The sequence below is a fragment of the Agelaius phoeniceus genome, chromosome 16 (genome assembly GCF_051311805.1).
Source record: "Agelaius phoeniceus isolate bAgePho1 chromosome 16, bAgePho1.hap1, whole genome shotgun sequence".
NCBI lineage: Eukaryota > Metazoa > Chordata > Aves > Passeriformes > Icteridae > Agelaius > Agelaius phoeniceus.
Window position 1 is genome coordinate 5,192,812 of NC_135280.1, and position 27,963 is coordinate 5,220,774.

The 27,963-nt window shown below is 54.3% G+C and overlaps 3 protein-coding genes across 13 annotated transcripts in view; 2 read left to right on the forward strand and 1 right to left on the reverse strand.

Annotated features, from left to right (window-relative positions):
• The window catches only part of MAFK (MAF bZIP transcription factor K), a 14,240-nt gene extending 10,852 nt beyond the window's left edge, over positions 1–3,388 (reverse strand). Inside the window, exon 1 of one of the 2 annotated variants that reach the window (XM_054643873.2) lies at positions 3,253–3,388. The gene's annotated coding sequence lies outside the window, so the exon portion shown is untranslated. Of the gene's footprint in view, positions 1–2,155; positions 2,176–3,252 lie in introns of those variants that run through there. The other variant, XM_054643871.2, reaches the window with a different exon arrangement.
• Positions 1,504–17,267, forward strand: LOC129127167 (lysosomal alpha-glucosidase-like). 7 transcript variants are annotated; one of them, XM_077186798.1, is made up of 20 exons: positions 1,504–1,608; positions 7,586–8,275; positions 8,481–8,626; positions 9,557–9,722; positions 10,191–10,287; positions 11,362–11,481; positions 11,744–11,862; positions 11,972–12,103; positions 12,869–12,979; positions 13,783–13,896; positions 14,055–14,139; positions 14,476–14,593; positions 14,943–15,076; positions 15,161–15,312; positions 15,584–15,732; positions 15,813–15,954; positions 16,143–16,241; positions 16,358–16,522; positions 16,603–16,749; positions 16,951–17,267. In XM_077186798.1, the coding sequence occupies exons 2-20, from the start codon at positions 7,754–7,756 to the stop codon at positions 17,011–17,013; spliced, it is 2,781 nt and encodes a 926-aa protein (XP_077042913.1). In that variant the 5' UTR covers positions 1,504–1,608; positions 7,586–7,753; the 3' UTR covers positions 17,014–17,267. The 7 variants fall into 7 exon arrangements, with proteins under 7 accessions (XP_077042913.1, XP_077042912.1, XP_054499593.2 ...); XM_077186797.1 differs by lacking the exon at positions 1,504–1,608 and adding an exon at positions 6,428–6,599 and having other exon boundaries at positions 7,747–8,275; XM_054643618.2 differs by lacking the exon at positions 1,504–1,608 and adding an exon at positions 6,436–6,595.
• A 133-nt stretch (positions 17,268–17,400) lies between these two features.
• The window catches only part of INTS1 (integrator complex subunit 1), a 28,750-nt gene continuing 18,187 nt past the window's right edge, over positions 17,401–27,963 (forward strand). For 3 of the 4 annotated variants that reach the window (XM_054643435.2, XM_054643437.2, XM_077186796.1), the window contains exons 1-18: positions 17,401–18,163; positions 18,260–18,550; positions 19,099–19,295; positions 19,515–19,652; positions 20,247–20,406; positions 20,775–20,880; positions 21,148–21,334; positions 21,464–21,609; positions 21,905–22,046; positions 22,386–22,562; positions 22,812–22,920; positions 23,523–23,643; positions 24,315–24,392; positions 24,896–25,053; positions 26,217–26,313; positions 26,727–26,818; positions 27,142–27,202; positions 27,583–27,780. In XM_054643435.2, coding sequence (XP_054499410.1) covers positions 18,106–18,163; positions 18,260–18,550; positions 19,099–19,295; positions 19,515–19,652; positions 20,247–20,406; positions 20,775–20,880; positions 21,148–21,334; positions 21,464–21,609; positions 21,905–22,046; positions 22,386–22,562; positions 22,812–22,920; positions 23,523–23,643; positions 24,315–24,392; positions 24,896–25,053; positions 26,217–26,313; positions 26,727–26,818; positions 27,142–27,202; positions 27,583–27,780 — 2,516 coding nt within the window. In that variant the 5' untranslated portion in view covers positions 17,401–18,105. Of the gene's footprint in view, positions 18,164–18,259; positions 18,551–18,573; positions 18,706–19,098; positions 19,296–19,514; positions 19,653–20,246; positions 20,407–20,774; positions 20,881–21,147; positions 21,335–21,463; positions 21,610–21,904; positions 22,047–22,385; positions 22,563–22,811; positions 22,921–23,522; positions 23,644–24,314; positions 24,393–24,895; positions 25,054–26,216; positions 26,314–26,726; positions 26,819–27,141; positions 27,203–27,582; positions 27,781–27,963 lie in introns of those variants that run through there. The other variant, XM_054643440.2, reaches the window with a different exon arrangement.

The window sequence follows — 27,963 nt, forward strand, 5'->3', positions numbered from 1 at the left end:
AACCAGCATCCAGCAGCAAAGGGGAGATTCAGGAACCTTCAGAGCACATTTGAGAGCTGCCAGGACAGAGCTCTCTGAGGCGCTCTCTGGGGAAGCCTGGACATGGATCAGACAGTCTTCAGTGCTTTGGTAAACAACCTAGTCAGAAGCTGCAAAGAGCCTGTGGTTAGGGAGCAGGGATACAGAGCACCAGGCGGGTACGTCTGTGTGTCACCTCTGAAACTTCATGGAGGAGGAGGCTGAAGGGGAAAGGTATGCGACAGCCAGCCCTGGTACTGACAAGCTTACAGCACTTTTTCCATCACGTGCTTGTAAAACACGGTGACAGAGATATACTGGAATTACACCTCAGCATCACCAGCCCAGAGATGCAGCTCCCCAGCCGGACAAGCTGAGCCACCAAGCAACAAATAACTTGCTCGGATGCACAGCCAGACCCTGGGGCAGAACTGGGATTCCTAACTTTGCTGCTCCTGACCCCAAGTGCCAGCCATCAAGTCAGAGATCTTCACTAACTTTAATAATGGAACATAGCATCGCTATTTGGCGTCCTGCAATATTGCAAAGCAGTGGGATCCACTATGCAGCCTGTCCCTCAACTCAGGAGCACTGTGCCAGGGTAATTGCTCTCATTACTGCCTTCCCCCAGCCCTTGTGCTGATGGTCACAGAGCACTGCATCACTTGTGCTTGCTTCATGCTTGGAAGACTCTCTGCCCAAGTTTGAAGATAGCCTCAAACAATAGCTGAGACAGAAGTGGAAATTGCCTGTTCATCTCTACAGGGTGCTGAGCCTGAAACTTCCTGATAATTGAAAGTGCTAGCACCACTCAAGTATTTCACAGCTGGATGTTTACAAAAATGATCAGCGAGCGAGCTTATCCCGCAAACCCCGACTGCCGCAGGGGCCAGCGCTCCCAGCTGTCCTTTCTTCGCTTCCCAAACATCTCATACAGCTAGAGATTTTCAATACCAAATCCTGCAGCACATTCCATGCCATTAATCATCTTCCAATGCTGATGGAAATCAGAGGGTATCAAGCTGATCTGTATTTTTCCCTTTCAGGAGGCACACAGCAGTACTGAACTCCACGCCGCAACAGATTGCTGAAGCAGGCGACGGCGCAGAAATGACATAAAACATGACAAAGCACGCTGTCCTTGACAGGCAAGCAGGGAAAAAAAAAAAAATAAAAAACCCAACAAATTTCTACCTCTGGTTCAGAAACAGTTGTGAAGCAAGGCAAGAAGCTGGCGTAATACAGCCAGGAACACTTAACAGGGCTCAAAGCCCTGTCAAGCTCAGAGCGTGCAGAAGCGGGCAGGGTGTCCTGACGGCCAGAGTCACCGTGTGCCCAACCTTGCGGCAAGTGCATTGAAACCCTAGGCAGCGGCAGGTCCGGCAGCCCGGCCGGGCGGGAGCAGAGTTAACTCCGGGGCCGCGCAGCCCTGCCTGCCATTGGGCAGCCGCGGCGTCCATCAGCCCGAGGAAGTGACTGAAGGCTTGGGGAAGGGCTCTCCGCAGGCAGCACCGCGGACACACACGGAAGGAGAGGGGGGAAAGAGCGGAGGGACGCACGCTGCTTTCATCAGTGAGAAAAAGCCACCAGGTAAAGTCATTCGCTGCTAGAACCCCGACGGCACCAGGCGCTGGGCTGGGGCGCTGGGCTGCGTCCGCCACAGGGCTCACAAAAACTGAAAGTGCAAGAAAAAGGCGTGCAGCTTTTCAGGGAAACACCACTTTGCTCTCACTGGCTCCCTCCACCTTCCGCAGTCCCAGCTCAGCTTTAGGCACGCTGGCAAAGGAGGGGGCGGCCAGGTGAAAGCGAAAATGGAGGCCTTTCCCTTTTCTGTAACAACTTTGCCCAAAGGGGGCTCGTTCCTAATTTGAGACCTCATGGCCTGCTTTCAGCAGAATCTGTAAAATAAATCCTCCACGGAGAAACCCACGAGGGAGGGGAGCGGGCTCTCAGCCCGAGGAAGAGGAGGAAGGAAACAGACCCTGACACACTGTGAGAGTTTGGAGATTTCAGTTCCCGTCGCTCGTGGCCTGGATGTTTCCCCACCTTATGCCGCTGCCGTCATGGGGAGGCTGAAGAGGTTCCCCCCACCCACCTCCTCACTTCTGATTAAATCCCCAAACCGTCCCGCACCCACCAGACAGTCACGCGGCACTGCCCGCTCCCGGAATGTCACCGTCCCCTTTCCTCCCACGGCCAGTCCTGGGCGGCCGCAGAGCACCCCGCTTGCAGGGCGGCCCCATGCACACGCATCCCTCCCTCCCCACAGGCTCCGGGACCAGCCCGAACACACCACGCACCTCTCCCTCTTTCCACCCGACCAGCAGCTGTGCTCAGCAGAGATAAGCCCCCCACCCGCCGCAGCCCTGACCCCCCAGCCCATCCGACAGGCAGCGACGCGCCCGCCTGGCATTTCCCGGTGGCGGCGGCTGCTCCTGCCCGATAACCCGGGGCGGACAGCGGATCACGAAGCCGCCACCACGCCCGGCCAGCGCCGCACGCCGCGGCCACGCTGCCCGGCCCCGGCTGCGCCCCGGCTCCCTCCGTACTACAAAAGCTGCTATTTTTAGTCGGCGGAGCGCGCGGCGTCACAACAGGTTTCCTCACATGTATTTTAAGAGCCATTCAAAGGCAGAGGCAGGCAGCGCGCTCATCCTCGGGGGGAAGAAAAATAACAACAAGAGACAGGGAAAGCATCACCCCGGCAAACACCCAGGGGACCCCCCAGCCCCGTGTCCCCGAGGGTGCGGGGGCGCTGCCAGCCCCGTCCCACGGGGGTTCAGCGGTGCCGGCTCCGCACCGCTGGTGCGAGGTGACAGGGAAGCTGTGGCGGCGGGGCCGTCGCGCCTCCGCCCCGCGGGGGCTTCGGGGGCCGCTCGGCGGGGGCGGGCGGCGCTCCCCGAGCCCCCTCCCGCTCCCGCACGGCGGGGCCGCCGCCGCCCGCCCCGAGCCCCCCGCCGGGCCCCACGTGCGCGCCCGGCCCGGCCCGGCCCGGTGCGAGGGGCGGCGGCACCACGTGCCCGGCGCGGTGGTGACTCAGCACTTTTACCTCCGCCGCCCCGCCCGCCCGCGCCCAACCGGACCCGACCGGACCGAGCGGGAGCCGGGCCGGAGCCGGGCCGAGCCGCCCCTTCCCCCGCGATCGAGCGGCAACGCGCGGCCACCCCCCCTTCCCGGCTCCGACCCACCCCCCCGCCCCCGCCCCCTCCGCGCCGCGCCCGGGCGGCTCCTCACCTGCGTGCCGGCGGGAGCGCCCCGTGGCGGGGGCGGCGGCGGGGGCGGCGGGGGCGCGGGGGCGGCGGCGGGGGCGCTGCGCGGCTCCCTCCTCCCTCCCTGCCAGCGAGTCCCGCGGACAACAACAAGCGCGGGGCGGCCGCCTCCCCCCCGCCGCGCCGCCGACCAACCAGCGCCCCCGCCGCTTCCGGCATGGCGCGTCACCGCGCGCGTCACCGCCCGGCCCGGCCCGCCCGCCGCGTCACCCCGGGACCGCCCGCGCCGTTCATTCATGGGCGAGGGCGCGGGACGGGCGGGGCGCCGCCCGCTGCCGGCACGTAGTCGCCCCCCTTCATCCCCGTCCCCGTCCTTGTTCTCATCCTGGTCCCCATCCCTCCTTCATCTCCATCTTTCTCCCCGTCCTCACCCTGGTCCTGATTCCTCTATTATGCCCCCTTCATGCCCATCCTCATCCGCGTCTCCTCTACACCACGCCCCGTGCCCCCGCCCCGCTGCGGGGCTCACCCCTCTCCGACAGCTCCCGACCGCTCGGATCAGTCCCGATGGCGGGGGCGCAGCGTGGCTGGGGGTTTTGCACGCTCACACACGGGTGCGTTTTATGGAATCATAGAATGCTTGGTTAGGGAGGGACCTTAAAGCTCATCGCGATTCAACCCCCCTGCCATGGGCAGGGACACCTTCCACTAGACGAGGTTGCTCCAAACCCCATCTAAATTGGCCTTGAACACCTCCAGGGATGTGGCATCCACAACTTTTCTGTGCAACCTGTGCCAGTGCCTCACCACCCTCATGGAAAAGATTTTTTCCTGACGTCTAAACTAAACCTGCTCTTTATCAGTTTTAAACCATTACCCCTTGTCCTGCCACCACATGCCCTGGTCAAAAGTTCCCCTTTAGCTTTCTTGCAGGCTCCCTTCAGACAAAGATGGCAATAAGGTCTCCCTGAAGCCTTCTCTTGTCCAGGCTGAGCAATCCCAATTCTCTCCTTTCCTCATAGGAGAGGTGTTCCATCCCTCTAATCAATTTGGTGGCCTCCTCTGGACTCTCTCCAACAGCTTCATGTCCTTCCTGTGCTGAGAACCCCAGAGCTGGACCCAGCACTGCAGGTGGGGTCTCACAGAGCACAGCAGAGGGGTAGAATCACTTCCCTTGACCTGCTGGCCCCTCTGCTTTTGGTGCAGCCCAGGACACGGTTGGCTTTCTAGGCTGCAAGCACTTTGTTAGCTCATATCCAGCCTCTCATCCACCAGCACCCCCAAATCCTTGGAAGGGCTGCTTTTGATCCTTTCATCCCCCAGTCTGGATTAATACCAGGAGTTACCCTGACCCAGGTGCTGCACCAGCACTTGGACTTGTTGCAGGGCAAATGATGATGGGGAAACGTGTCCTGGGCATCCCAATGCTCTTGGGAGGACTCGCTTGTTCCCTGGGCTGCTTGAGGTGGCCACTGACCAGCCTTGTCCTCCACCAGCTGTGGACCTGTGAACTGCCTGTCCTGCAGCACCCTGAGCTTTCCAGCAGGGCCAAATCCTGCCCAGGGTTGGATTCTCAACCCAATCTTTGCACTTTCCTCATGCAGTTGTGTGAGCTGCTAAACACAGCACCCTGACCTCAATGGTGTGAACAGCATTTTGGATCCTGGGGGCATCCAACAATCATGATAATGCATCAAAAAATATAATAACACAGGCAATTGACTAAACCAAACTGCCTCCATCTCAACTGGGCTTGTTTTGATTTCCCTGTGTCCATAACAATGTTGGAAAGTCTGTGTCAGCCCCGTGCAGTTTGTGCTTTCCAGCCTTGGGGCCAAATACTGGAGCAGCTCTAAGGGCCACAACTGAGGCTGTGAGTAAGATCCCATCTTTTTCCCTGCTCCCTTTGAACAACACAAGCTGCAAAACACAGGCAGCCTCATACCTGGCACAGCCCCATGGATCTGGGCAGCCAGAGCAAGGTTTAGTGAATGCACCTCCCTGATGTTAAGAAATCCCTATTTATCATTGGAACTGAGCTAATGAGGTTGGCTAAAGCTCCCAGGTGATGGGTGGCATGAAGCTGCTGTCCAGTGTAGCTGCAGCAGCTTTGGCCTTCACCTCTCCCAGATTTGCAGGCACTGGTTGAAATCCTGCACTGGGTGCTGGGACAGGGAGAGCTAAGGGCTGGAGGACAGATTTCAGCCATCACTGCGGTCTCCACTGATGCCTCTGAGGTTTGTCTCCAGATCTCTTTCCATCCAGGAAGGTTCTAGTGGCTCAGAGAGCCAAGATGAGCAAGGAGAGGGATGCTGGGTGTGGGAGCCTTTGGGGCCACTGATGTCCCCAACACAGCTGCCTACTCCTTGTGCTCTCTCTGAGTGGTGATAACTAAGAGTGGTCAGAGCCATTCTAAATCATCCAGGGTTTATCCCTGAGACATCCACGAGATGTTGGTCCTCGAGGACCACCAGGAGGGATGGGCTGGCTGCATCCTGGATGGGGGTTTCGCCCTCTGTGGTGACAAACCTGCACATGGAGCTCACCAGAACTGAGGTATTTCCCCCTGTTTTTACAACAACATGGGCTTTGACAGATCACATAGAGCAGGAGGGGAGCAACTGTGTCACCTGAAATTCTGTTTCTGGATGAATTGCCCTGTTCACAACAGATTACTTTTTGTTTTCATTCCCTGGGGAAAGTACCTCTGCTCCAAAGGTCTGTTTTCATTTGCTGCTGAACTTTAGACAGCGGTGGCCTTCAATAGTAAACAAGGAGGAGCTCTCTAGTCCCTCGAAAAGTGGGAAAGCCTGGGCAGTACACACACTTGTTAAGCAAATGAAGAGGAGTGCATGGACCTCTGGTGAAAACTTGGATGGAGAAAGGTTCTGGGATGTGTGAGGTTTTGTGAGTCTGGCCCAAAACACACTCAGCATCACGATTCCCTGAAGCCACCGAGCAGAGATAAAGTACTCTCACTCTATAAGGGGGCACAAAGGTTTAGTCACCTAAACAGAGGTTTAGAACACCTAAACAGAGGTGTTCATTCTTTGGTTTTGACATCCTGCGTGCATCAACTGTGGAAAAACCTAAAAAACCCGCTGCTCTCCCATACTCTAGACACAAATATTAAAAATAAAATTTAAAAACAGCACCCAACGCGGAAGAGCGAGCGGAGGAGGGGCGTGTGGGGATGCGCTGCTACTAGAGAGGCGCGGTAGGAGCCGGCCGAGCCGCTCGTCGGGTGTTTACGGCGGGGCCGGCGGAGCCGCAGCGCCGGGAGCGCTGCCCGTGCCCTGCCCGCTGCCCGTGCCCTGCCCGCTGCCCGTGCCCGCTGCCCGCAGCCACAATGTCAAGAGGACACACGTGTATGTAAGCGCCGGCACGGCCGGAGCGGGGCCCGCAGGCGGGCAGGGGCTGCCGGGGCGCGCCGCTGCCCGGGGACGCTCCGGCTGTGCCCCCCTTGGGCCGTGTGTCCCCCCGTCCGTCCGTGTGTCCCCCGGCTGTGTGTCCCCCGGCCGGCCGGGCACTGTCCCCGGTGCGTGTGGCCGTGGCGGGCAGAGGGCCCCGGGGTTCGGGAGCCGGCCGTGCCTGGGGAAGCGGCGGGCGGGTCCATAAAGCAGAGGCGCTGCCGCTCGGGGAGGTTCGCGGCCGGGTCGAGCCGTGGTGGTGGCCCGAGCTGGGAGAGGGCTGGGGACTAAATGTGTTGGTGGGGGATGGAGCCGTTTTCTGAGCCTGTGCAGGGAGGAGGGTGAGGGGAGCAGGGTCTGAATGAGAGTGAGGAGATGGAGGGAAGAAAGTTGTGTCTCTTTTTTAAGGTGCTGAGATTGCTGCCTGCAAACTTAGCATGGGGGTCTCCTTTGCTTAGAGTATGGGAGGTGTTTGCCTGAGAGGTTGTCAGGATCAGCATTTATCAGTGGAAAGCAAGGACTAATGGCATATTCCCAGCCATCCCTTGCTCAGCCCTCCTTAGATCTAAAACCTCTGAGTCAGGGCTTTGGACGGTGATGACAGAGGATGCTCGAAGAGGATGCTCTGAGCAGAGGAATGCTCAGAGCAGAGAATGCTCCTCACCTCGGAGCTGCAGCTCTCAGCATCACAGCTCCGTTCCCACAGGAAGAACAAGCTCGGTATTGCTCGCACCTTCCAGAAACACTGCAGCCCATTAATTCAGACCTGGGAGAAACTCCTTGAGGGGCCACTCTGCCACCTCCCAAAAGCAAATGGTGCTTTGGCCTCTTCACAGACAGCAGCAGGCACACTTTGACCCTTGGGACTGGTGGACAGTTGGGTGTCAGTGTCTCCCCACACTTAGCAGGCTCAGTTCCACCTGACCTTGGTAAAGCCTTCCTTTGCAGAGTTTACCAGGTGCGTCTTGGCTGAAGGTGCAGATGTGATGCTGCAGGGTGCTGAGGGAGCAGGCTCTGCCCAAACCACAGGCATCAGGAGAGGAGGAAGCTGTCCTTGAGGCCTGGGCAAGCTCTCCCCCTCTGTCTCCTTCACTCCTTCCATCCAGCAGCAGGACAATGAAGTCGTACCAGAGGCTGACAGCAGCACAGCCAGCAGCATGCCGGGTGGAAGAGGAGGGGGCTGCCCCGGTGCCCTCTGGCCATGGGAAGCTGGCCCCGTGGTGGGTGGGCAGTGGGCTGCTGGTGGCCGCCGTTCTGCTGAGCACCATCACTGTCTGGGTGCTGCGGCAAGTGTCGGGGGGCTGGCTGGGACCCACAGCACCCCCAAAATGTCTCGTGGTCCCTGAGAGCCATCGCTTTGACTGCTACCCGGAGCGGCGCGTGGTGGTGACCCAGGAGCTCTGCGAAAGCCGAGGCTGCTGCTTCATCCAGGCTCCCCCGCTGGCAGAGGGCAAGCAGGGGGTGCCCTGGTGCTTCTATCCCCCTGACTTCCCCAGCTACACCCTGGAGAGCCTCAACCAGACAGCGCTGGGCATGGTGGGGCTGCTGGTGCGGAGGGAGAAGGCCTATTACCCCCGGGACATCCAGAAGCTGAGGCTGGATGTGGAGTTTGAGACGGACACACGGCTGCACATCAAGGTGAGCTTCCTGCTGGCTGCCCTCAAGAGCCTGTGACTGTGCTCCTGACCCTTGCACCTGCCATCCTGTAGGTGACCATCCCTTGCTTGGATCAAGTCTGGAATCTGCTGTGCTCCAGGCGTGGCTGTGTGGAGCCAGTGAGCATCTCCAGCTCTTTGCCCTCTCACTTCGCCGGTCTTTAAAGCCCTTCTTCTCCCTTTTTCAGATAACAGATGCAGCCAATCCACGCTATGAGGTTCCCCTTGATGTTCCCCGGGTGATGAAGAGAGCAGAAAACCCCATCTACAGTCTGAACTTCTCCTGGGACCCCTTTGGGGTGCTGCTGCAGCGCAAGGCAACAGGGACAGTGCTGTAAGAACCCACCTCATGCTCATACTGTGCCAGTGGATGGAAGCTTTTCCCACCCTAGGCAGGCTCCAGCATGCTTCCCAGAGGTTTTTCATTAGGAAATCCCTTGCTGTGAGATCTCCAACCAATTATTACTCTTTGTCTTGCATCTTTTGAGCAATGCTGACATGGGGATGTGGCAGCAGGTGGCTTCCTGGCCCTGGGTTGGCCATGGCAGGCCTGTGTGGGATCAGCATCTCTCCAAAAACTTCCCAGTGCTCTGATTCCTCCCAGGGTGCTACAGAAGCCAAACATTGTGTAGATCCCAGCACATCACCAATGAGTGATCTGCTGGCTCAGGAAAAGTGTCAGAGAACAGTTGTGGCTTTGCCCTCTCCCTGCTTTTGGGTTTCCCTGGCTGTCCAAGCTATAGGGACACACACAGCTCCAGGCTTTTTGTGGAAAAGGCCTGTGGGTGACTTTTCTATACAGCTTCTGTCACCTCCACAGCTTTGCCCACACTAAGTTGGTGGTAAGCACCACCATCTGGACATTGTCTGGTCAGGCTGTTTTGGGATCCCATCCTTTCCTCCTCTTTCCCATTTGCTGGTGGCTGTGATCCATTCTGTACTTGGGAGCTGCTTATCAGTGACAGCAGGCTGAGAAACCCCATGGCCATATCACCTCAGTGGTTAATAATAACCTGGGTGGAAACTTCTGCTGTCAAAGGGAAGGCTGTGCTATGCTGGCTGGGGCTGTGCCTTGTGTCCAGCCAGACCTGAATTTGTTCCTGGGCCAGGATGTTGGGGGCTGGATGCAGGGTGGGATGTGCTGCTAGACTTCCCCTTGAGATGCTTTGAGAGGGAGGAGATCAGTTATTGATGGGCAAATGGATCCTAATGGGTCCCAGAACCCTCTCTTGACCCTCTCTCTTTCTTGGTGTCACCCTGGCAGGCTAAACACCACCGTGGCACCCTTGATCTTTGCTGACCAGTTTCTCCAGATATCCACATCACTCCCATCCAAGTTCCTCTATGGGCTGGGGGAGCACCGTGGCAGCCTCCTGCACAGCCTGGACTGGAACACCCTCACACTGTGGGCCCGTGATGTCTCTCCCACGGTACATCTGCCCTCTCCCCGTGGGAGTGCAGGGGCTGAGAGCAGGAGTGCCGCTCTCCTGTGCCTGGGAAAGCATGGCAGGGGTGGGCAGCAGCACTGGGAGAGGCTGATGAGCAGGTATGTGCCAGGGAGGATTTCAGAGCAATTGCAAAATGCTCTTGGCGCTCCAAGGGCACTGGGTGTTTCCGCTCCACCCTGCTCCTCGTGCAATGTGTTGTGGTGAGGCAGGAGGTTTCCCCCTCACCCAGCCCAGCTCAGTAGCAGCCCCTGAGCTGGAGGAAGAAGCAGCCTCCCATGGCCCTAAGCTCCAAACCTGTCCTCATTCCTTGCCTTATGCTCCAGAGAAGTGACAGATGCCTGGTGAGGTGGTGGCAGCATGTAGAACTCAGAGTCATTTATTCACCTTCAGTGACATGGGGCTCTCCTGCTTTGCCCTCTTTGCTGTCTTACTGGGCACCTTTCCTTGCAGGAATCATTCAACCTGTATGGTGCTCACCCCTTCTACCTGCTGATGGAGGAGGGTGGAAATGCTCATGGTGTTTTCCTGCTCAACAGCAACGCCATGGGTAGGTGTCCAGGGGACCCCAGGCCAGCTTGTCCATGGTGGAGGACGTGGCAGATTGGAACAGATGGGGGCTGCTGGAGTGGCCAGTTTGGGACCTTGGGGTGAGAGGAAGGCATAAAAAGGAAAGATGTGGTTTGATGGCTCCGTTATTGAGAGCAGCCATCTGTTTCCTGGCTACGGCGAGGCTCTTTAGCAACTGCCGAGCAGTTTAACCACACACCCAGCTGCCATCAGCAAGGCAAGTCCCCTGCATGCAGCTCCATGCCCATTCCCCTGCTCCAGCACTGGGGCACAGCCAGGGGTGCCATCTGTCACCCTCACTCTTCCAGCTGTGCTGCCAGCTGTGGCCATGGGATCTGCCCGTGTGTGCCAGCTGATAACACAGCAGCTCCTGCCGTGCCAGGGGCAGCACCAGGACCACCCGTCCCTCCCTGCAGCTGCCTCTTGCAGCCAGCTGGGATGATGCTGCTCAACCCAGGGCTCTGGCAGCTCCAGCTGTGCTCAGCTCTGTGGCTGTGATGCTGCTGAGGAGGAGCTCCTGTGAGATGCAGCCTCCTGAGCTGAGGTGAAAAGGCTGCTCCATGTGAGGGGCCCTTCCCAGGAAAGGCCTGGCTTCCACATGCTTGCTTGTAAAAGCAGCTCTCAATTCACTTAGGAGGGGATTTCAGGGGAGGACATGAAGGAAAGCACTGCACTGAAGTGCTTAGTCTTGGTCCAGAAGCTGGCACAGATTTGAGATTAAAGAGCAGATTTTCAAGATAGCATAAACCCATGATCTCTCTGGGCTGTGATGATTTAAGCTTCCAGACACCCATTTAGCATCTGCTGAGTGCAAGACAGGGATTTCTCTATTCTGCCCTGAGCATTGCCTGTGGTGCTGCCTGGGCCCCATCATAGGGGCTAAGGTCTGGGGGCTGCTCCTCAATTGTCTCTACCTTTTTCTCTTCTCTTCTCTTCTCTTCTCTTCTCTTCTCTTCTCTTCTCTTCTCTTCTCTTCTCTTCTCTTCTCTTCTCTTCTCTTCTCTTCTCTTCTCTTCTCTTCTCTTCCTTTCCCTTTTTGTCTTCCCACTCAAAGAGGTGGCTCTGCAGCCTGCTCCAGGACTGACCTGGAGGACCATTGGAGGGGTGCTGGATTTTTACATCTTCCTGGGGCCCGATCCCAACATGGTCATCCAGCAGTACCAGCAGGTGATAGGTAAGTGCCCACACCTCAGCACAGCTCTCTGCAGGCACCTCCTTCATGCCCACATCCTTGTCTCACCCCAGCTTCACCACCATCCCCAACCCTCTCAGCTGGGGAGGGATCAGCATCCCCCAGTCATCCCATTCCCAGCCCTTCCAGCACAGTGTGGTCAGTCATCACCTTTTATCCTCCCTCTTCCCTTACCTTCCCATCCTTTTGAGATGCTGCTGTCATCTTGGGAATCTCCATCCATGCTCCCACTGTCCCACTGCAGGTTTCCCAGCCATGCCACCCATCTGGGCTCTTGGCTTCCACCTCTGCCGCTGGGGCTACGGATCCAGCAACGGGACCTGGCAGACTGTGAGAGCCATGAGGAACTACCAGATCCCCCAGGTAAGCCCCAGGCCTGTGGGGCAGGGAGTGCACTCTCCATCACCCATTCCTGAGCCCCATCACCCATTCCAGAGTCTCCATCACCCATTCCTGAGCCTCTTTCCTGCAGGATGGGCAGTGGAATGACATCGATTACATGGATGGGTACCGGGACTTCACCTTGGATTCCCAGAGGTTTTCCTCCCTGCCCTCCCTGGTGGAAGACCTCCACAAACACGGGCAGCGCTACGTTATGATCTTGGTACTCCCCCTCCTCTCCCACTGTGCTGTCTTTGCTGCAGGGATGCCAGACAAGGGCATAATGCATGCTCCTGGTCCCAGCTGGTCATTCCTGGCTCTGGGGATTTTTGTAGGAAGCCAGTTCCCAGTGCTGGTCAGGCACTGTAAACTGTGGCTGGAAATCCCCCTAATGCAGGGACCTTGGAAACACAGCCAGGTTCTTGTGCTGTGCTCCTGTCCTTCTGTGGATATAAGGATGGCCCTGACCCCTGTGAGGGAAGGAATGGAGGATCTGTGGGTCAGGCAGTTTAACTTGTGGGTGCTCAGCTCAGGTGCCCTCACATCCCCACAAGTGCTGGGATCTTGTGACCTGGCTGTGATGTCCCTTCTTCCCTCTGCAAGGAGTGGGGCCACGGGTTCTGCTTGCTGGAGGCAGTGGGGACCAGCAGGTCCTTGCAGGGGGAAGTTGGATTTCCTCCTCAATGAACTCTCTGTAGTAGCTCTGTCCATGACCTGACATTTCTTGCATAAGAGCAAGAGTTCTTGTATTTGTCCCCCCCTCCCCAAAACACTGTAACGGGTCCTGGGGACTTGCAGAAGTGGCATTTTAGAAAACATGCCTGGAAGTGTTGAACACAAGTTTCTCTTCCCCTTGGGGGGAAACAGCCACTGTGTGTGGGCTCTGGCTGACCCTGCCTGGGTTCTCTTCTGTGAATCACACTGGTCTGGCCAGGGTGAGGGGCCATGGGCTGCCTGGAGTGTCACTAACCCTCTGCTCCATCCCCAGGATCCTGGCATCAGCAGCACCAGCCCTCATGGCTCCTACTGGCCTTTTGATGAGGGCTTGAGACGGGGCTTGTTCCTCAACACCACCCAAGGGCAGCCACTCATCGGGCAGGTGAGGAGCTCCAGAGGGAAATCCCAGCCCAGAGGGTTGTGCAATACCAGGGTTGGGATTTCATCACAACAGAGGGAAAGCCAAGTGGCCGAGGGACTTCTCTGGGATAATTGCCAGAGCCTGGCTCAGCCCTTGTCCTCCTCGTGTGTCACCTCCTGGTGTCTTCACCAGCCCAGGGACCAGCCCCTGCTCAGCAGAGGAGCCTGTGGAAGTCATATGAGCTTCACAGAGTCAGCAGTGCTGCCTAAGGCTGATCATCTGATTTCTCTCCCTTCCTGTTTCTGGGGTGAGGGGAGGTTGTCTGTGATGAGCAGTGTGCCTCGAGACCTGCTCTGCAGCTGTTCCCTCCCACTTTGACCCCTCTGGCTGTTTTCTCCCACCTGCTCTCTCTCTTGCTGTCTCCAAGGAGGAAGCTTTTGATGTAGCCTGAAAACACGGGGGGAAATGGCTAAAATTCCTGGAATGAGGCAAAGCACAGAGAAATCACGGCTTTTCCCTGACATGTTCTTGGTGAGGTGGTATCAGGCCTTATGCAAGTGAGGGCAGAGCAGCTCCATCAGCTGCCACTGCCCATGGCCTGTGGGGGCTCCTCAGCACCTGGTACCCCTGGTACCATGGAGTAGGAGGGATGCTGTGTGTGTGTAGCACCCAGGACTCAAAGCATTGGCTGGGTTTATCTTCTGTCTCGTTTCCTGTTTCACCCCCAGCTGAAATTCCTGGCGTGCTGTGGTACCCTGTTCCTCATGGTGGCTCCCCACAAATCACCTGCTTGCTGAACCCATGCATTGGTGGTGTCTCCACAGGTCTGGCCTGGTTTCACTGCCTTTGCAGACTTCTCCAACCCAGACACACACCAGTGGTGGCTGGAGAACCTGCAGCACTTCCATGCCCACGTGCCCTTTGATGGCCTCTGGATCGTAAGTCCCTCCTTGCCCGTGGGTTGCTCCCTGCAAGCAGCTCAGCTCATGCCTGGTGTGTGTCCTGGCAGGGCTATCCCTCAAATGCAGCTTTTATAGGTCTACCACTAATCCCAAAAACACACACCTGAAATTGCAGCACAATTTTCTTTGCTTAGGACATGAATGAGCCATCCAACTTCATGGATGGGTCTGAAGATGGCTGCCCCCCAGGAGAGTTGGACAACCCACCCTACACTCCAGGTGAGGAGGGAGATGAGATACAAGGCTGTGCTCGTAGGTACTGTGTGCTTTGAGATGGCTGCCAGCTGAGTGTGGTGAGGAAAACCATTTCTAAGACATTGTGTCTCTTACACCCTGAATGCCTCCATCCCTACCTTCATGTGCCAGTATCCATGTCTAAGCCATGCACACTTGTTAGGGCCATGTCAGGGTGCAGGATGGGGCCATTTGCATGAGCTTTTGGCACTGATTGGCAGTGACAGCTGGCTGTGGGAGGGCTGACCCAGGGCCAGCAAGTGTGGGGGTCCATATCCCCTGCACCCCAGCTGGGTCCAACTTGGCTCTCCCTCCTGGCAGCCGTGCTGGGCGATTCCCTCTCTGCAAAGACGGTGTGTGCCTCGGCAAAGCAGAAAGTCTCTGTGCACTACAACCTCCACAACCTCTATGGACTGATGGAAGCCAAAGCCACAGCAAGGTACCTGGGCATCCCACTTCCTGACAGCCTGGGGGTGGGCTGGGAAAAAATCCTTCTCAGAGCTGAGCAGGAAAAGGATGGGGATTTGAGTGTGATCTGAAGTGGAGAAGCTCTGACTGCTCACAGCTTCGGGGATGGGAATAACCCAGGAGAAGAGGAGAGCTGACACTGCTCTGGGAGGAATGGGTGAATGAGGCTGGTCCTGCTGGAAGCCTTTGCCATATTGCTGGGACTGGCTCTCCCCCCCTCTGCCAGGGGGCTGGAATTTTCCCTCAGCTGTTGTGGGGTGAGGCAAACCCCTGGCAGGCTGCTCTTACCTTCTGCCCCCAGCTTTGCTGTTGTTTTCCAGCGCCTTGATCCAGATTCGGGGGAAGCGCCCCTTCCTCATCTCCCGCTCCACCTTCCCCAGCCAGGGCCGCTACTCCGGGCACTGGCTGGGTGACAACCGGAGCCAGTGGAAGGACATGCGTTACTCAATCCCAGGTGGGTGGCACAGAGCCCCTGCCAGCTCTCTAATGTTTGGAGATGTCTCCAAAACTGTGCCCTGTTAACTGTCCCTGCCCCCAGGGCTGCTGAGCTTCAGCCTCTTTGGCATCCCTCTGGTCGGGGCAGACATCTGCGGCTTCTCGGGCAGCACCTCGGAGGAGCTGTGCACACGCTGGATGCAGCTCGGCGCCTTCTACCCCTTCTCTCGCAACCACAACACCCAGAACGAGAAGGTCCAGGGCAGGGTGCCCAGGGGAGGCATCCTAGGGCTGGGATGTAGGATGGGGGATGCAGGATATGGGGTGTGGAATGTGGGATGCAGGATATGGGATGTGGGATGGGGGATGCAGGATATGGGGTGTGGAATTGGGGATGCAGGATATGGGGTGTGGAATGCAGGATGCAGGATATGGGGTGTAGAATGCAGGATATGAGATGTGGATGGGGGATGCAGGAGGTGGTGTCAGGGGTGGGACAGCTGCTGAGTGCCCGTGTCTCCCCCAGGCCCAGGACCCAACAGTGTTCAGCCCCGCAGCCAGGACAGCCATGAAGGATGTGCTGCTGACCCGCTATTCCCTTCTGCCCTTCCTCTACACCCTTTTCCACCGTGCCCACCTGCAGGGGGACACCGTGGCCCGGCCCTTGTTCTTTGAGTAAGGCCATCCCCACCGGGAGCTGGGGAGATGCTTGGGCTGAACCAGGGAGATCGAGCGGTGTCTCCATCCCACCGCAGGTTCCCTCGGGATGAGGCCACGTGGGAGCTGGACAGGCAGTTCCTGTGGGGCCAGAGCCTGCTGGTAACCCCAGTGCTGGAGCCTGGGGTGGACTCAGTCATAGGTTATGTCCCCCAAGGCACGTGGTATGACTTCTACACGGTGAGGAGCATCACAGCATTTGGCCGGGGGCTGGCTGATCCCTGCTTGACCCTCTTGGGTCAAGCTGTGGGTGGGAAGCCCTGGCTGAGCCCAGTGTGCCCTAATGGGGGAGGGTTGGGGATGGCTGCCCTGCAGACCCATGCCTGAGCCCTGGTCCCTCACACCCATGTCTCTCACCGCCTGCCCAGGGCTCCTCAGTGAACAGCAGTGGGGAGATGTTGAAGATGTCAGCCCCTCTGGAGCACCTCAACCTGCACATCCGGGAAGGTTCCATCCTGCCCACCCAAGTGAGTGCCCACCCATCACCTCCCTGGGTGCTGCCCACAGTGTGTGTGTCCCCCAGCACCTCAACTCCTGGAGCCAGTGGTCATGGCCCTACAGAACCCATGTCTTTGAACCCCAGAAACCAGGAACCACCACAGAGGCCACCCGAGGGAACCCCGTGCGTCTCATCGTGGCCTTGTCCTCACATGCCACTGCCTGGGGTGACCTTTTCTGGGATGATGGCGAGAGCCTGGACACCTTTGAGAAGGGCAACTACTCCTACGTGGTGTTCAATGTCACACAGGTGGAATGTGGTGGGGAGGGCAGGAGTGGAGGGTCCCATGGTACCTGGTGACCTTGAGCTCAAGCTCTCCCCTCCTACAGAACATCTTCACCTCCACCGTCCTCCATGCCAGCACCGAGGCCACCAAGGTCACCATTGGCACACTGAGCATCTTTGGGGTGCAGAAGCCGCCCAGCAAGGTCCTCCTGAATGGCCAGGAGAAGCCCTTTTCCTACCTGGACAACCAGGTGGGAAAAGTTCAGAGTGCCCTTTGCTGGGTGGGGGTGCCCATCCTGAGGGTCTCCACCCCTCCTCCTCCAGGTCAGAGTGACCAAAGAGGGGGTGAGGACTCTCTGTGGCTCTCCTGCCATGCCAGGGGTTAGGGGAAAGCATTCTCCATTTCCCTCCTGTCAGGGCTGTACCCCAAAATGTCTCCTCTCCCTCCACAGGTTCTCAACGTGAGTGACCTTGGCATGAGCCTCAGCCAGGGCTTCTCCCTGCAGTGGCTGTGAGCAGGGGGCTGTGGGGTCACCCCCAGGACACCCTGCTGGGAGATGGTCCATGCTCCAGCCCCTGAAGCCGGGATGCTGCCATGGAGGGGGCACTGGGCACTGTCACCTGCTGCTGCTCGTCCCCCTCCAGCACAGCTGGGGACAGGGGGCGTGGGATGGGGGCTTGGCTGCTGGGTGCCCCCTGCATGGTCCTGGGTGGGTGGAGGTGTGGGTACCTGCTGTCCCCACTGCAATAAAGGCATGTGGAGAACTTGTCCTGGGAGCATGATGTGGGGACAGAAGGGGTGGCATGGGGGACAGGGGGTGGGCAGACAGTTTCTGCTGTTTTAATCCTTGACCTCGGTTCTCCTGGCTCCATCACCCTGGTGTCAGCTGCTCAATTTTAGCCCCAGTCCAACCCCCCCACAATTCCTGCCCCACATTCCACCCCTCCAACTTCAACCACTACTTCCCGCTCCCCAATTTCAGCCCCTGACTACATCCTCCAATCCCACCTCCTTGATTCCCTTCTTTCATCCCAGATCCCCTCATCACAGAATCATTTAAGCTGGAAAAGACCTCCAAGATCAAGTCCAGCCGCGAACTAATCACTTTTCCATACACCATGGCACTGAGTGCCACGTCCAGTCATTTCTTGAACACCTCCAGAGGCGGTGACTCCATCACCACCCTGCGCAGCCCATCCCAACATGTAATCCCCCTTTTTGTGAAGAAATTCCTCCTGGTGTCTGACTTAACACCCCCTGGTGCAGCCTGAGACTATGTCCTCTTGTCCTGCTGCTAGCGGCGTGGGAGAAGAGACGGATCGAGCACCAAAGAGCACATTTTTATAAGAAGATATTTACATATTCCACACCTCGCAGCCTCTCTGACCTCGGGCTGCCCGCGATCCCCCGGCGCTGCAGTTCCCCCTCCCGCCCGCCAGACGGCGCTGCCCGGCGGGGCGGGCCGGGCCGGGCGGTGCCGCTGCGGCGGCGGTTCCGGTTCCGTGCGGCCGCGGCCGTCGGTCGGTCCCGGCTGCCGATCCCCGGTGTCTGTCTGTCCGTCCCGGCTGTCGCTCGGTCCGTCGCTGGGCCGGTGCTTGGTGGCGCCATGAACCGGCCGAAGGCGGCGGCCGTGCGGCGGCCCAGCGCCGTGCCCAAGCCCTCCGGTGAGTCCCGCGGGGCCGGGCGGGCGCTGTCCCTCGCTGTCCCTCGCTGTCCCTCACTGTCGCTGTCCCTCACTGTCTCCGTGTCTCCCCTCGCAGCGCACCCGCCGCCCGGAGACTTCATCGCGCTGGGCTCCAAGGGGCAGAGCGGCGAGGGCAAGGCCGCCGTGACGCTGCTGAAGCCGGCGCCGCCCGGGCTGCCCTCGGAGCGCAAGCGGGACGCGGCCGCCGCCTTGGCGGGCCCGGCGGGGCTGCCCGGGCTCACCAAGCGCCCCAAGCTCTCCTCCACGCCGCCCCTCAGCGCCCTGGGACGCCTGGCAGAGGCGGCCGTGGCGGAGAAAAGAGCCATCTCGCCCTCCATCAAGGAGCCGTCTGTCATCCCCATCGAAGGTGAGGCCTCGCTGCGCTCCTGCCGTCACACGGAAGCCTCGGGGAAACTTCTCCTTGCTCTGGAGTCTCATCCCAGGAGTCGTTCTGGAAGACCACAATGCAATTATGTGCTGTCCTCGAGGGTTTCCTTCCCTGGATATGGGGCTGGAGTCAAGGTTTTCTCTTCTGTTGGCATTGGGTTGTGTTCATTCTGTCTGACAGCTGTTTAGTAGCCGTATGTGAAATACTCCTTTGAGGAGATCTCAAAGTCTGGATTGTGGTGTTTTATTCACGTACTTCTTTAGCAAACTCTGGGTCTGGATGTTGCCTTTTAAATTGTCATTCTGTTTCTGATGTTGGATACATTTGCAGAGGAGTGTGCTAGCATGGAAAAACAATGAAGGGGCATTGTCAGTTGTGAAACAGAACTTTTAATGGCAATTGAGTAGGGAAAAGCTATTGTAGGGGCTAAAAGTGAGCTGGTCTGTGCTTTGCTGTCCCCTGCAGCACCTCAGGGTGGTCATTTGGCATGAGGGTAAATGCTGATGCCTGTGTGTTGGTGGTTGCAGTCGTCCCCACGGTGCTGCTGGATGAGATTGAGGCAGCAGAGGCAGAAGGCAACGATGACCGTATTGAGGGGGTGCTGTGTGGAGCTGTGAAGCAGCTGAAGATGAACAGAGCCAAACCTGACACCACTCTCTACCTGAGCCTCATGTACCTGGCAAAAATCAAACCAAACATATTTGCCACCGAAGGAGTTATCGAGGTGAGGACTCACAAAGTCACTGACTGATCATTCCTGCCAAACTGTGAGCAGAGTTGCACTTTCTCTGCTCAGGCCAGAGCGTGGTCTGCATGGCTTTGTAAATACCAGAGCTCTGTGGCAAGCTGCTGCAATTTGTATTTCTCTTTCTGCGCCTTCTCTGCATGCTTTCTCAATAGATGACTTGTTTATTATTTTATTTTTTGGTGGATGTTATTCCAGGCACTGTGCAGCCTACTCCGAAGAGATGCCTCCATCAATTTCAAAGCCAAAGGGAATAGTCTTGTGTCTGTCTTGGCATGCAACCTTCTCATGGCAGCCTACGAAGAGGATGAGAACTGGCCAGAGATCTTTGTCAAGGTTGGTGAATTGAGGGGATTTCTGCTGACTGAGGCAGTGGTGGGCAGACTGGTTTGGCCAATGTGGATGTGTTGGAGTAGGAGAGCAGCACAGGATTTATTGCAGCTGTAGGGAAGGGGGTGGTTAGTGTCCTCTTATCCACTGTGGGAATGCAGCTGGAGGAGGCAGAAATTGGAGTCTGGACCCATCCTTGTAAAGAAAAATCTCCATGGGTTTCTGGAACGTAGCCTCCATTGCCTTTTGTTGCCTTATTTCTGCTCTTTCCTGAGATATCCTTGAGAGTCTGTATTGATGTTGCAGAGACTCCTTGCTTTCTCTTTGATGTGTAGGGATTAAAATAGCTCATTAACTTAAAAAGGCTGAGCTGACCAGCTTCTATATTTTGGTGGTATAACTTGTTGTAAAATCTCTTTTGAGAAAGTGCCCAGTAGAGCTTGAGATGTGGTGGTGTATGTTTTTTCTCTTTTATGATAATCTGGTCTGGTTTTCATCCATGCACTGGTTATGTTAGTTTCTATACATTAGAAATTTATAAAAACTCACAAATACTCCTTTGCTTAACCCCATGGAAATGGATTGTGCTCCCTGCTGCAGGTGTACATTGAGGACTCCCTTGGGGAGCGTATCTGGGTGGACAGCCCTCACTGCAAGACATTTGTGGATAACATCCAGACAGCTTTTAACACCAAGATGCCTCCTAAGACCATGCTCTTACATGGAGAAGTTGGACGTAGTGGAGGGGACCTTAGTGCTGGTAAGAAGACGTTTGGGAACCAGGAACAAAGGTTTAGGGAGAGCATGGAGCCTGCAGTGCTTATTGGTTGTGAGAATAGTTTGGTATTAAATGGAGTCACATAGACCAGGCTTTGAGTTCCAGGCTTTGCTTTTCTTCTTTTTGGGGCTCTTTCATGTCCAGGGGATGTTTGAGGGTAGTGAAAAATGGGCTCGTATGGGGTGCAGTGTGAGAGGCTGTGGTCTGCTGAAAGGGTTCCCTGAAAGAAGCTGAACAAACCAGAGCACAAGTGGTTGATCTCTAGAGAGGAGTTGTGCGCTGTGCCCAGTGATTGATCTGTAGGGAGAGGAGTTCTTTCATGGAGTGTGCTGTGTCCTGGTCTCTCTTAGGGAGTAGCCCACACCCTTCCATGACAGAGGAGGAGGACAGCCAGAGTGAGCTGCTGATTGCAGAGGAGAAAATGAGCCCAGAGCAGGCGGGCCAGCTCATGCCCAGGTACAGTGCCTCTTCCTTTCCTAGCACAGTTGTGTGCAGGTGTGTCTGTAGATGTGTCTGTGCTCACCCACCCTGCAGAGCTGTGGCAGGAAGCTCCTTCTCTGTGCTCCTGTGGCATCTGTTGGGGGATGTCAATAGAGATAAAACTGGTGCCAAGAGAAAAGAGAGGATTTTCTTGGTTTGCGAGTCATACCACAAACAAGAAAGAGTGCTGATCTCTGGACTGTCTTTTGTGGAAATGAGTAAAGTTCAGTTTGTGTGGCCCAGGTATGAAGACCTTGCAGAGAGTGTGGAGGAATATGTGCTAGACATGCTTCGGGACCAGCTGAACCGGCGCCAGCCCATGGACAACGTCTCCAGGAACCTCCTGCGCCTGCTGACGGCGACCTGTGGCTACAAAGAGGTGCGGCAGATGGCTGTGCAGAGGCTGGAGATGTGGCTGCAGAACCCAAAGGTAAGGAGAGGAGCAGCTGGAGCACAGCCCTGGTCTGCAGTCCAGCCAGGAGGGCTGCATGCTGTACTCCAGTTACGTTTCTGGTCTGTAATGGCGAGTGGCTGGAGTCTTTCTGCTCTTTTTCTGCAGTTGACCAAGCCAGCTCAGGACTTGCTGATGTCAGTGTGTATGAACTGTAACACCCACAGCTCAGAGGACATGGAAGTTATCTCCAACCTGATCAAAATTCGTCTCAAGCCAAAAGTCCTTCTCAACCACTACATGCTGTGTGTCAGGTGAGTGACTGGGTCTGTGACAGGAAGGGAAAGCACTGTGGGAGACATGCCCAGGGACTTGACAGTCTCAATGTCTCTGGTTTTGAATACCAGCTTGGGGCACAGAGTGTCTTGTGCTCATTTAAATGAATTTCATTGTCCTAGAAATCTTTCAGTAGTCCTTTGATATTGTCCTTTGATATGTGCTGTTCCATCCTTTTCACTTTTGTGTGCTAAATACTTCAAGGAGAAATGAAAAGAATGTGTCCAGCTGCAATGAAATGTCAGTTCAGGTATCCCTGGTCTTCCGTTGCAGGGAGCTGCTGAATGCACACAGGGATAACCTGGGCACCACCATTAAGTTTGTGATTTTCAATGAACTGTCAAATGCAAGAAATCCCAACAACATGCAGATCCTGTATACTGTGCTTCAGCACAGCTCAGAGCAAGCTCCAAAGGTAGGTGCAGTGTCTTGGATAACTGATGGTAACCCCAGAACCCCACCTGAGAGATTTAGTTGGTTTGAGCCCCAGATGAATCTTTTCAGAGACAGCTGTCTGATCTGTATCATACTATTTTGAAATTATATAATTATTCTTGCTAGGAATAAACATAAATGGGCATTTTCTAACCCCCACATTCTGGGTGATAATGCAGTTTCATGAGAGAAACATTATTACAGCTCCCCAGGGGTATGAAGGACAGGATACCTCCAGCATGGTTTCCTTGTGTCTCTTCATTTTGTGGATGCAGACCCATTACAGTGCACTGAACGTTTTCTCTCTGTGTGGCCCCAGTACCTGGCAATGGTGTTCCAGGACCTGTTGACCACCAAGGATGATTACCTGCGAGCTTCACGGGCTCTGCTGAGAGAGATCATCAAGCAGACAAAGCATGAGATCAACTTCCAGGCCTTCTGCCTGGGTCTCATGCAGGAAAGGAAGGAGGCCCTGTACGCAGAGATGGAATTCAAGGTACCATTCTCCACCCTTGTGCTGCTGCATGTGCCAGTGATGCCCTGAGCTCTTCTGTGTCTGCTTTCCTGGCCATTCTTCCTTTTGCTCTTTGGTGTCTGAGTGAGTCACTGTTTGTGTGTCTCATAGCAGCACTCCCATATCTCATTTTCAAACATCCACGTTCATCATTTTTGATGACAAAACACTTCCAGAAGGCAGCTCTGGTTGTTGCTATTCAACTCTTTTTTTTTTCTTTTCTATTTTAAGGAGCGGTTTGTCATCCACATAACCGACCTGCTAGCTGTCTCCATGATGCTTGGTATCACAGCCCAGGTGAAGGAGGCTGGAATTGCTTGGGACAAAGGAGAGAAAAAGAGTAAGTAGAAGAACCTAGGTTATCTCTGAGGATGAGCATTTTAGTGGATATCTGCCCCTGGTGTTGGGAGAACATCAGCTAGGGTTGGGAGCCTGCTGTCATCCTGGGGCTGACAGAGATTGGGGATGTGGCATTTGCATGGCCAGTGCTTCTTGTATCTATGGAAGCAGTGGCTGAGAGGCTGGGGAGAGGGAGCTGTGGGTGGAGGGGCCTCAGGCCTGAAGGGGCAGCTGTAAGGATTAAGGGGCTGGGAAGACAGGCCTTTGGTGTGGCACTTACATGACTGCCCATGTGCCTTCTTCTCACAAAACTCATCCATCTGTGCTTTGTGTTGGGGGTTTTGCTGCAGCATGTGTCAGAAAGCAAAGAACACGTTCTGCCAGAGCTAGGGGACTCAAGTCCTTCTCATACACTCCTCTGGTTCTCCTTCTCTAGTGGAACGTGTGGTGCAGGAATTGAAACAAAATGATCTTTAAGGTTCCTTCCAATTCAAACCATTCTGTGATTTACTGTTGATGCCTCAGAGTTCTGGTTACTGTCTTGAAACCACCATGCTTCTGATGAGGCCTGTGTGTGTATTTTGTGCCCTGACTGTTTTTCAGACCTGGAAGTGCTGCGCTCTTTCCAGAACCAGATTGCAGCTATCCAGCGTGATGCTGTCTGGTGGCTGCATACAGTTGTTCCATCTATCAGCAAGCTGGCTCCAAAGGACTATGTGCACTGGTGAGAGTCAGCTGGTCATGTCTGTGCATAACCAGTCCCTTCCCCAGCACTGATATATGATGAAAAGCCAGGTATACACCAGGGTTTGGTTAGATTTCTCTCCCATTTTCAGACAGGGAGCAGAAACAATTTTAGCAGGGACTCTCTCCCTCTCTGAAACTCCTTCAGATGTATTCAGAAATATATGATAATGGAAAATATTTCTGATTTATGTGATAATGGAAAATATTTCTGATTTATATTATTTGGGTCCACTCAGTAGGGGATTTTTAGCTATCTGACCAAACAAATTCCCTGTCGAGTCCTTTTTTGTTTTTTTGTTTGATGTATTTTTTAAGGCTCTGTGGCTGAAGGTTCCACAGATTGTTCTGTCTTCTGGAGGACAGGTGGTATTCTGGGGTCTTGACACACACAAGGCATTACTGAGACAGTTCAAGCCAGAATTACTAGTAAGCAAGACAGGTTACTGAAAGTATAAAAGCCCAGATCCCATGTTGATTACATAGTCCTCTCTGTTCTGATCATGTTGTTACTGTTGCTAGACTCAGTTATCTGATGGGGCTCTTTCATGTGCAGGTTGGGAAGCTTTAGCAGGATTTGAGGGAGATGGGACTGTTGTATGTATTCTTAAGCCTCACAGATGGTGTTTACTGTCCTCTTCATCTCTACAGCCTCCACAAGGTGCTCTTCACAGAGCAGCCAGAAACCTACTACAAATGGGACAACTGGCCCCCCGAGAGTGACCGCAAGTGAGTGCGTGCCCTTCCTGTGGTGGGTGCAGGTGGGGAGCTGCTCCAGCTGGAGGCAGAGGAATGGGTGTTTTCTGGTCATCCTTATATAGCTCTGTGTTGGAAAGGCTTGGAACTGTGCTCAGATTTTCTTCATCTGTTACACTGCCATAAAACTGGGGGGTGTTGTTCCACTCTCCATCTGTTCCTCTTCCTCCTTCATTCCTGTTCCCTGTGCCAAGCTGTTCTGTATCTTGACACTGTAGTTGTAAGGAGAGCAGCCCCACAGTGTGTGGGTAACTGGGGTAAGGTTAGGGAGCTCAGACTCAAGGAGGCTGAAGCGTAGAGGTACAAGGCACTGCAAGGGACCCTCAGATAATAATGTTTCAAATAGTTGCATTTGGAGCTGGAGATCCAGGGAAAGAAGCTGTGATGTATCTTCTGCTCAGATACGTTGTAAGGTCTGTGGAGGGTTCCAGGAGGCTGCTGTGCAAGGTGTGATTGATGCCTGGTGTCTCCTGCAGCTTCTTCCTGCGGCTGTGCTCGGAGGTGCCCATCCTGGAGGACACGCTGATGCGCATCCTGGTGATCGGGCTGTCGCGGGACCTGCCCCTGGGCCCTGCCGATGCCATGGAGCTCGCCGACCACTTGGTGAAGAGGGCTGCAGCTGTGCAAGCAGATGGTGAGGCTGCACAAGCTCCCACCAGCAAGTGCTGGCTTCTGTCTCCACGTCCTCCTATTGCCACCCAGGGCTGAGACAGCTCCTGCCACCTACCAAAGAGCCTTTGCATCACTTAAAGCATATTTTAGTCGTGATGGCTAAACATTTGGCTCAAAGCCAGCAGTTGCTTTCTCACTAGAGGAGCTTCTTATTTTTTCTTACTGTTTCTCTGTTACTAATTTTGTATCGTGGAGTGTTTGGGAAATTATTGGTTGTGTGGAGAATGAAGGAATGTGAACAACCACCCAGAGTTTTGAGTCAGCGTTTTAAAATTCAATTTAGTCCTTTGTATGTACTGTAAAATGAAATTTGTAGGCTATGCAAAAATGGAAGGATTGGAAGTTAAATTAATTAACCAATTGTGTGCTCTTCTCAAGTCCATTATTGGGACACTTACAGAATAGCAGTTATAAAAGCAATCTTTACTCTAACTCCTTTTATGAATTCATTTAGCATTTGTCTAAATTCCTGCGTTGCTGGTAAATACATCCATTCAGCTGAGCTGTATGTGTTTGTGGCAGAATTGAGGGTGTTGTCAGGGTTTGATTCTAAAGCATCTTACACGCTCTTAGTGCTGACTGGTTAATGGCAAAGAGTGATCTTGAAGTGCTCAGTGCTTATGGAAGGATCTAGACTTTCCTTGCTTTGTTGCTGTTCAGTATGTTTCCAGCCTCTCATATAGGATTTTATATCCTGCACCATTTCATATACTGGAAGACTCAGAATTAGAGTGAATCTGAAAACTTGCAACAAAGTTGAAATGCATTTTTAGTTCCTCCAAGCCCCAGAAGTTCTGAGCAGATTTGTTGCTTACCTGAAGGAGTGTATCCAAGTTCTGAAAAAGTTACAAGTATCATATTGGATGCATTTGGGAAAAAAAGTACCCTTAAGAATTTAAACCAGATTGCTGCTGAAAAGCTCTATATCCTTATATATTGAGTTATAGGATTTTTTAAGTGTTGTTGCTCTTTAAATGTTGATTTTTAGTTTTTGTAATATCACAAGAGCAAGCCCACAATAACATAGTTGCTTGAAGTAAAATTTTTTTACATTGTGCTGCTTTTCTTGAAGGACTTTCAGGCAGGTAGACAGGTCAATAACTTGCTCAGTCTTTTCTTCTCCAGATGTTGAGGTCCTGAGGGTAGAAAGAATCCAGCTGATCGATGCAGTCTTAAATCTGTGCACTTATCACCATCCAGAGAATATCCAGCTACCTCCAGGGTAAGACTTATCACATAGATAATCTTGCTGTGATCTAGCTCACTTTCACCTTGTGACTAACATTCCCAGCTCACAGATTTTAAGATGCTTTTCTCTGTTAAAATTTGTAATAATAAAATGACAAAGATTAACAGGATCATGTTCAGATGGGTATTTCTCTAGAGGAATCAAGACCCAAGTCTGGGGTGGAATGTACTTTGGTCTGCAAACACTGACCTTTCTGCCCTAGAAATCTTCAGCTGAATCCTGCTTTCCCTTCTGAAAGGATTTTTGTGTGTGTGTGTGGGTGTCTCTTTGTTGAGAAAAGAACTGGCATGACTGAATCTAACAGGGCATGATGAAGGAGAAAAGCAGACTTGGGATGAGCTAAGGAACCAAACTTGACCACTTATCTCTCTTGGTGGCTTTTGCAGGTACCAGCCTCCAAATCTAGCTATTTCTACTCTCTACTGGAAAGCTTGGCCTCTTCTGCTAGTAGTGGCTGCATTCAATCCTGAAAATATTGGTGAGTTTGGACATTTCTCAGGATGCCAGTTCTGCTGTAAAAATTGGCCAAGGGGTTTTCTGCAGAAGTCTGGTTGCTTGTGTGCAAGGCCTGTGCTGGGTTGGTGAGGTAACTGCACTTAAATAACTGTATCCCCTGTGGGTGAAAAATCTGTGCAGGTGGGATTTGGACCAGCATGTGGCTGGAGTTGCCTTGTTTGTGCTCTTAAGTGTTATGAGCTGTTCTCAAGTGAGCTTGTGTTTCCCCACCTTGCAATGTGTTAGGGTATATATAAAGGCTCTATTTTTTTCCTGTGTTCCTTATTGTTCTGTTCTCTGCTGCAGGTCTGGCTGCATGGGAGGAGTACCCCTCTCTAAAGATGCTCATGGAAATGGTCATGACCAAGTTAGTATGGTTAAATCCCTATGTATGTCAAACAGACCACTGAAAACACACATTTCTGAATTAAGTTTGTGCCATGCAACTCCTTCCTTTCCAGTGGGACTTGTGTAAAATAAACTGGCATCAACACTGCAGTTGGAGTGGGAAAAGTGCTTTCCCTTGACAAGAATATTATAAGCAAGGGAGTAAAGCTGAGAAAAGGGATGGGGGGATGACTGCTGTGCCTTGCTGAGAAGGTCTCAGTCTCCTGGCTCCACTGAGAAGCTACTTGTTTTTTTCTATGTTGTCTATCAGAGCTGAGGTCCTGTGTTCTTTCTGACTGTGGTTCATGAATTTTGAATAGAACAAGATAACCATTTCCTTTTCTAAACTTTTTTCCTCAGTAATTATTCCTATCCTCAATGTACCTTGACGGATGAGGAGACACGCACAGAGATGATTAATCGTGAACTTCAAATCTCCCAGAGAGAAAAACAGGAGATTCTTGCATTTGAGGGTCATCTGGCAGCTGCATCCACAAAACAAACAATTACAGAAAGCAGCAGCCTCTTGCTGTCCCAGCTGACAAGTCTGGACCCTCAGTAAGTAGCCTTCTGCATTCTAGTACCATTATGAAATCCTAGTTAACAGCACTAGCAGGAAACCCTGCTCCCCCACAGGGTGCTTGATGTGGGGAAGAAGAACCCTGTGGTGTGGTAGCCCATGGGATCACATAGTCACAGAATGGTTTTGGTTGGAAGATCATCTGGTTCCAACCTTCCTGC

Excerpts from the sequence above, each read along its gene's own strand:
- LOC129127167 (XM_077186797.1), top strand. The coding sequence starts at position 6,577 with ATGTCAAGAGGACACACGTGTAT. Across the intron at positions 11,863-11,971 it reads GGAACTACCAGATCCCCCAG|GATGGGCAGTGGAATGACAT; the intron begins GTAAGCCCCAGG and ends TCTTTCCTGCAG. Across the intron at positions 14,140-14,475 it reads CAACCCACCCTACACTCCAG|CCGTGCTGGGCGATTCCCTC; the intron begins GTGAGGAGGGAG and ends CCCTCCTGGCAG.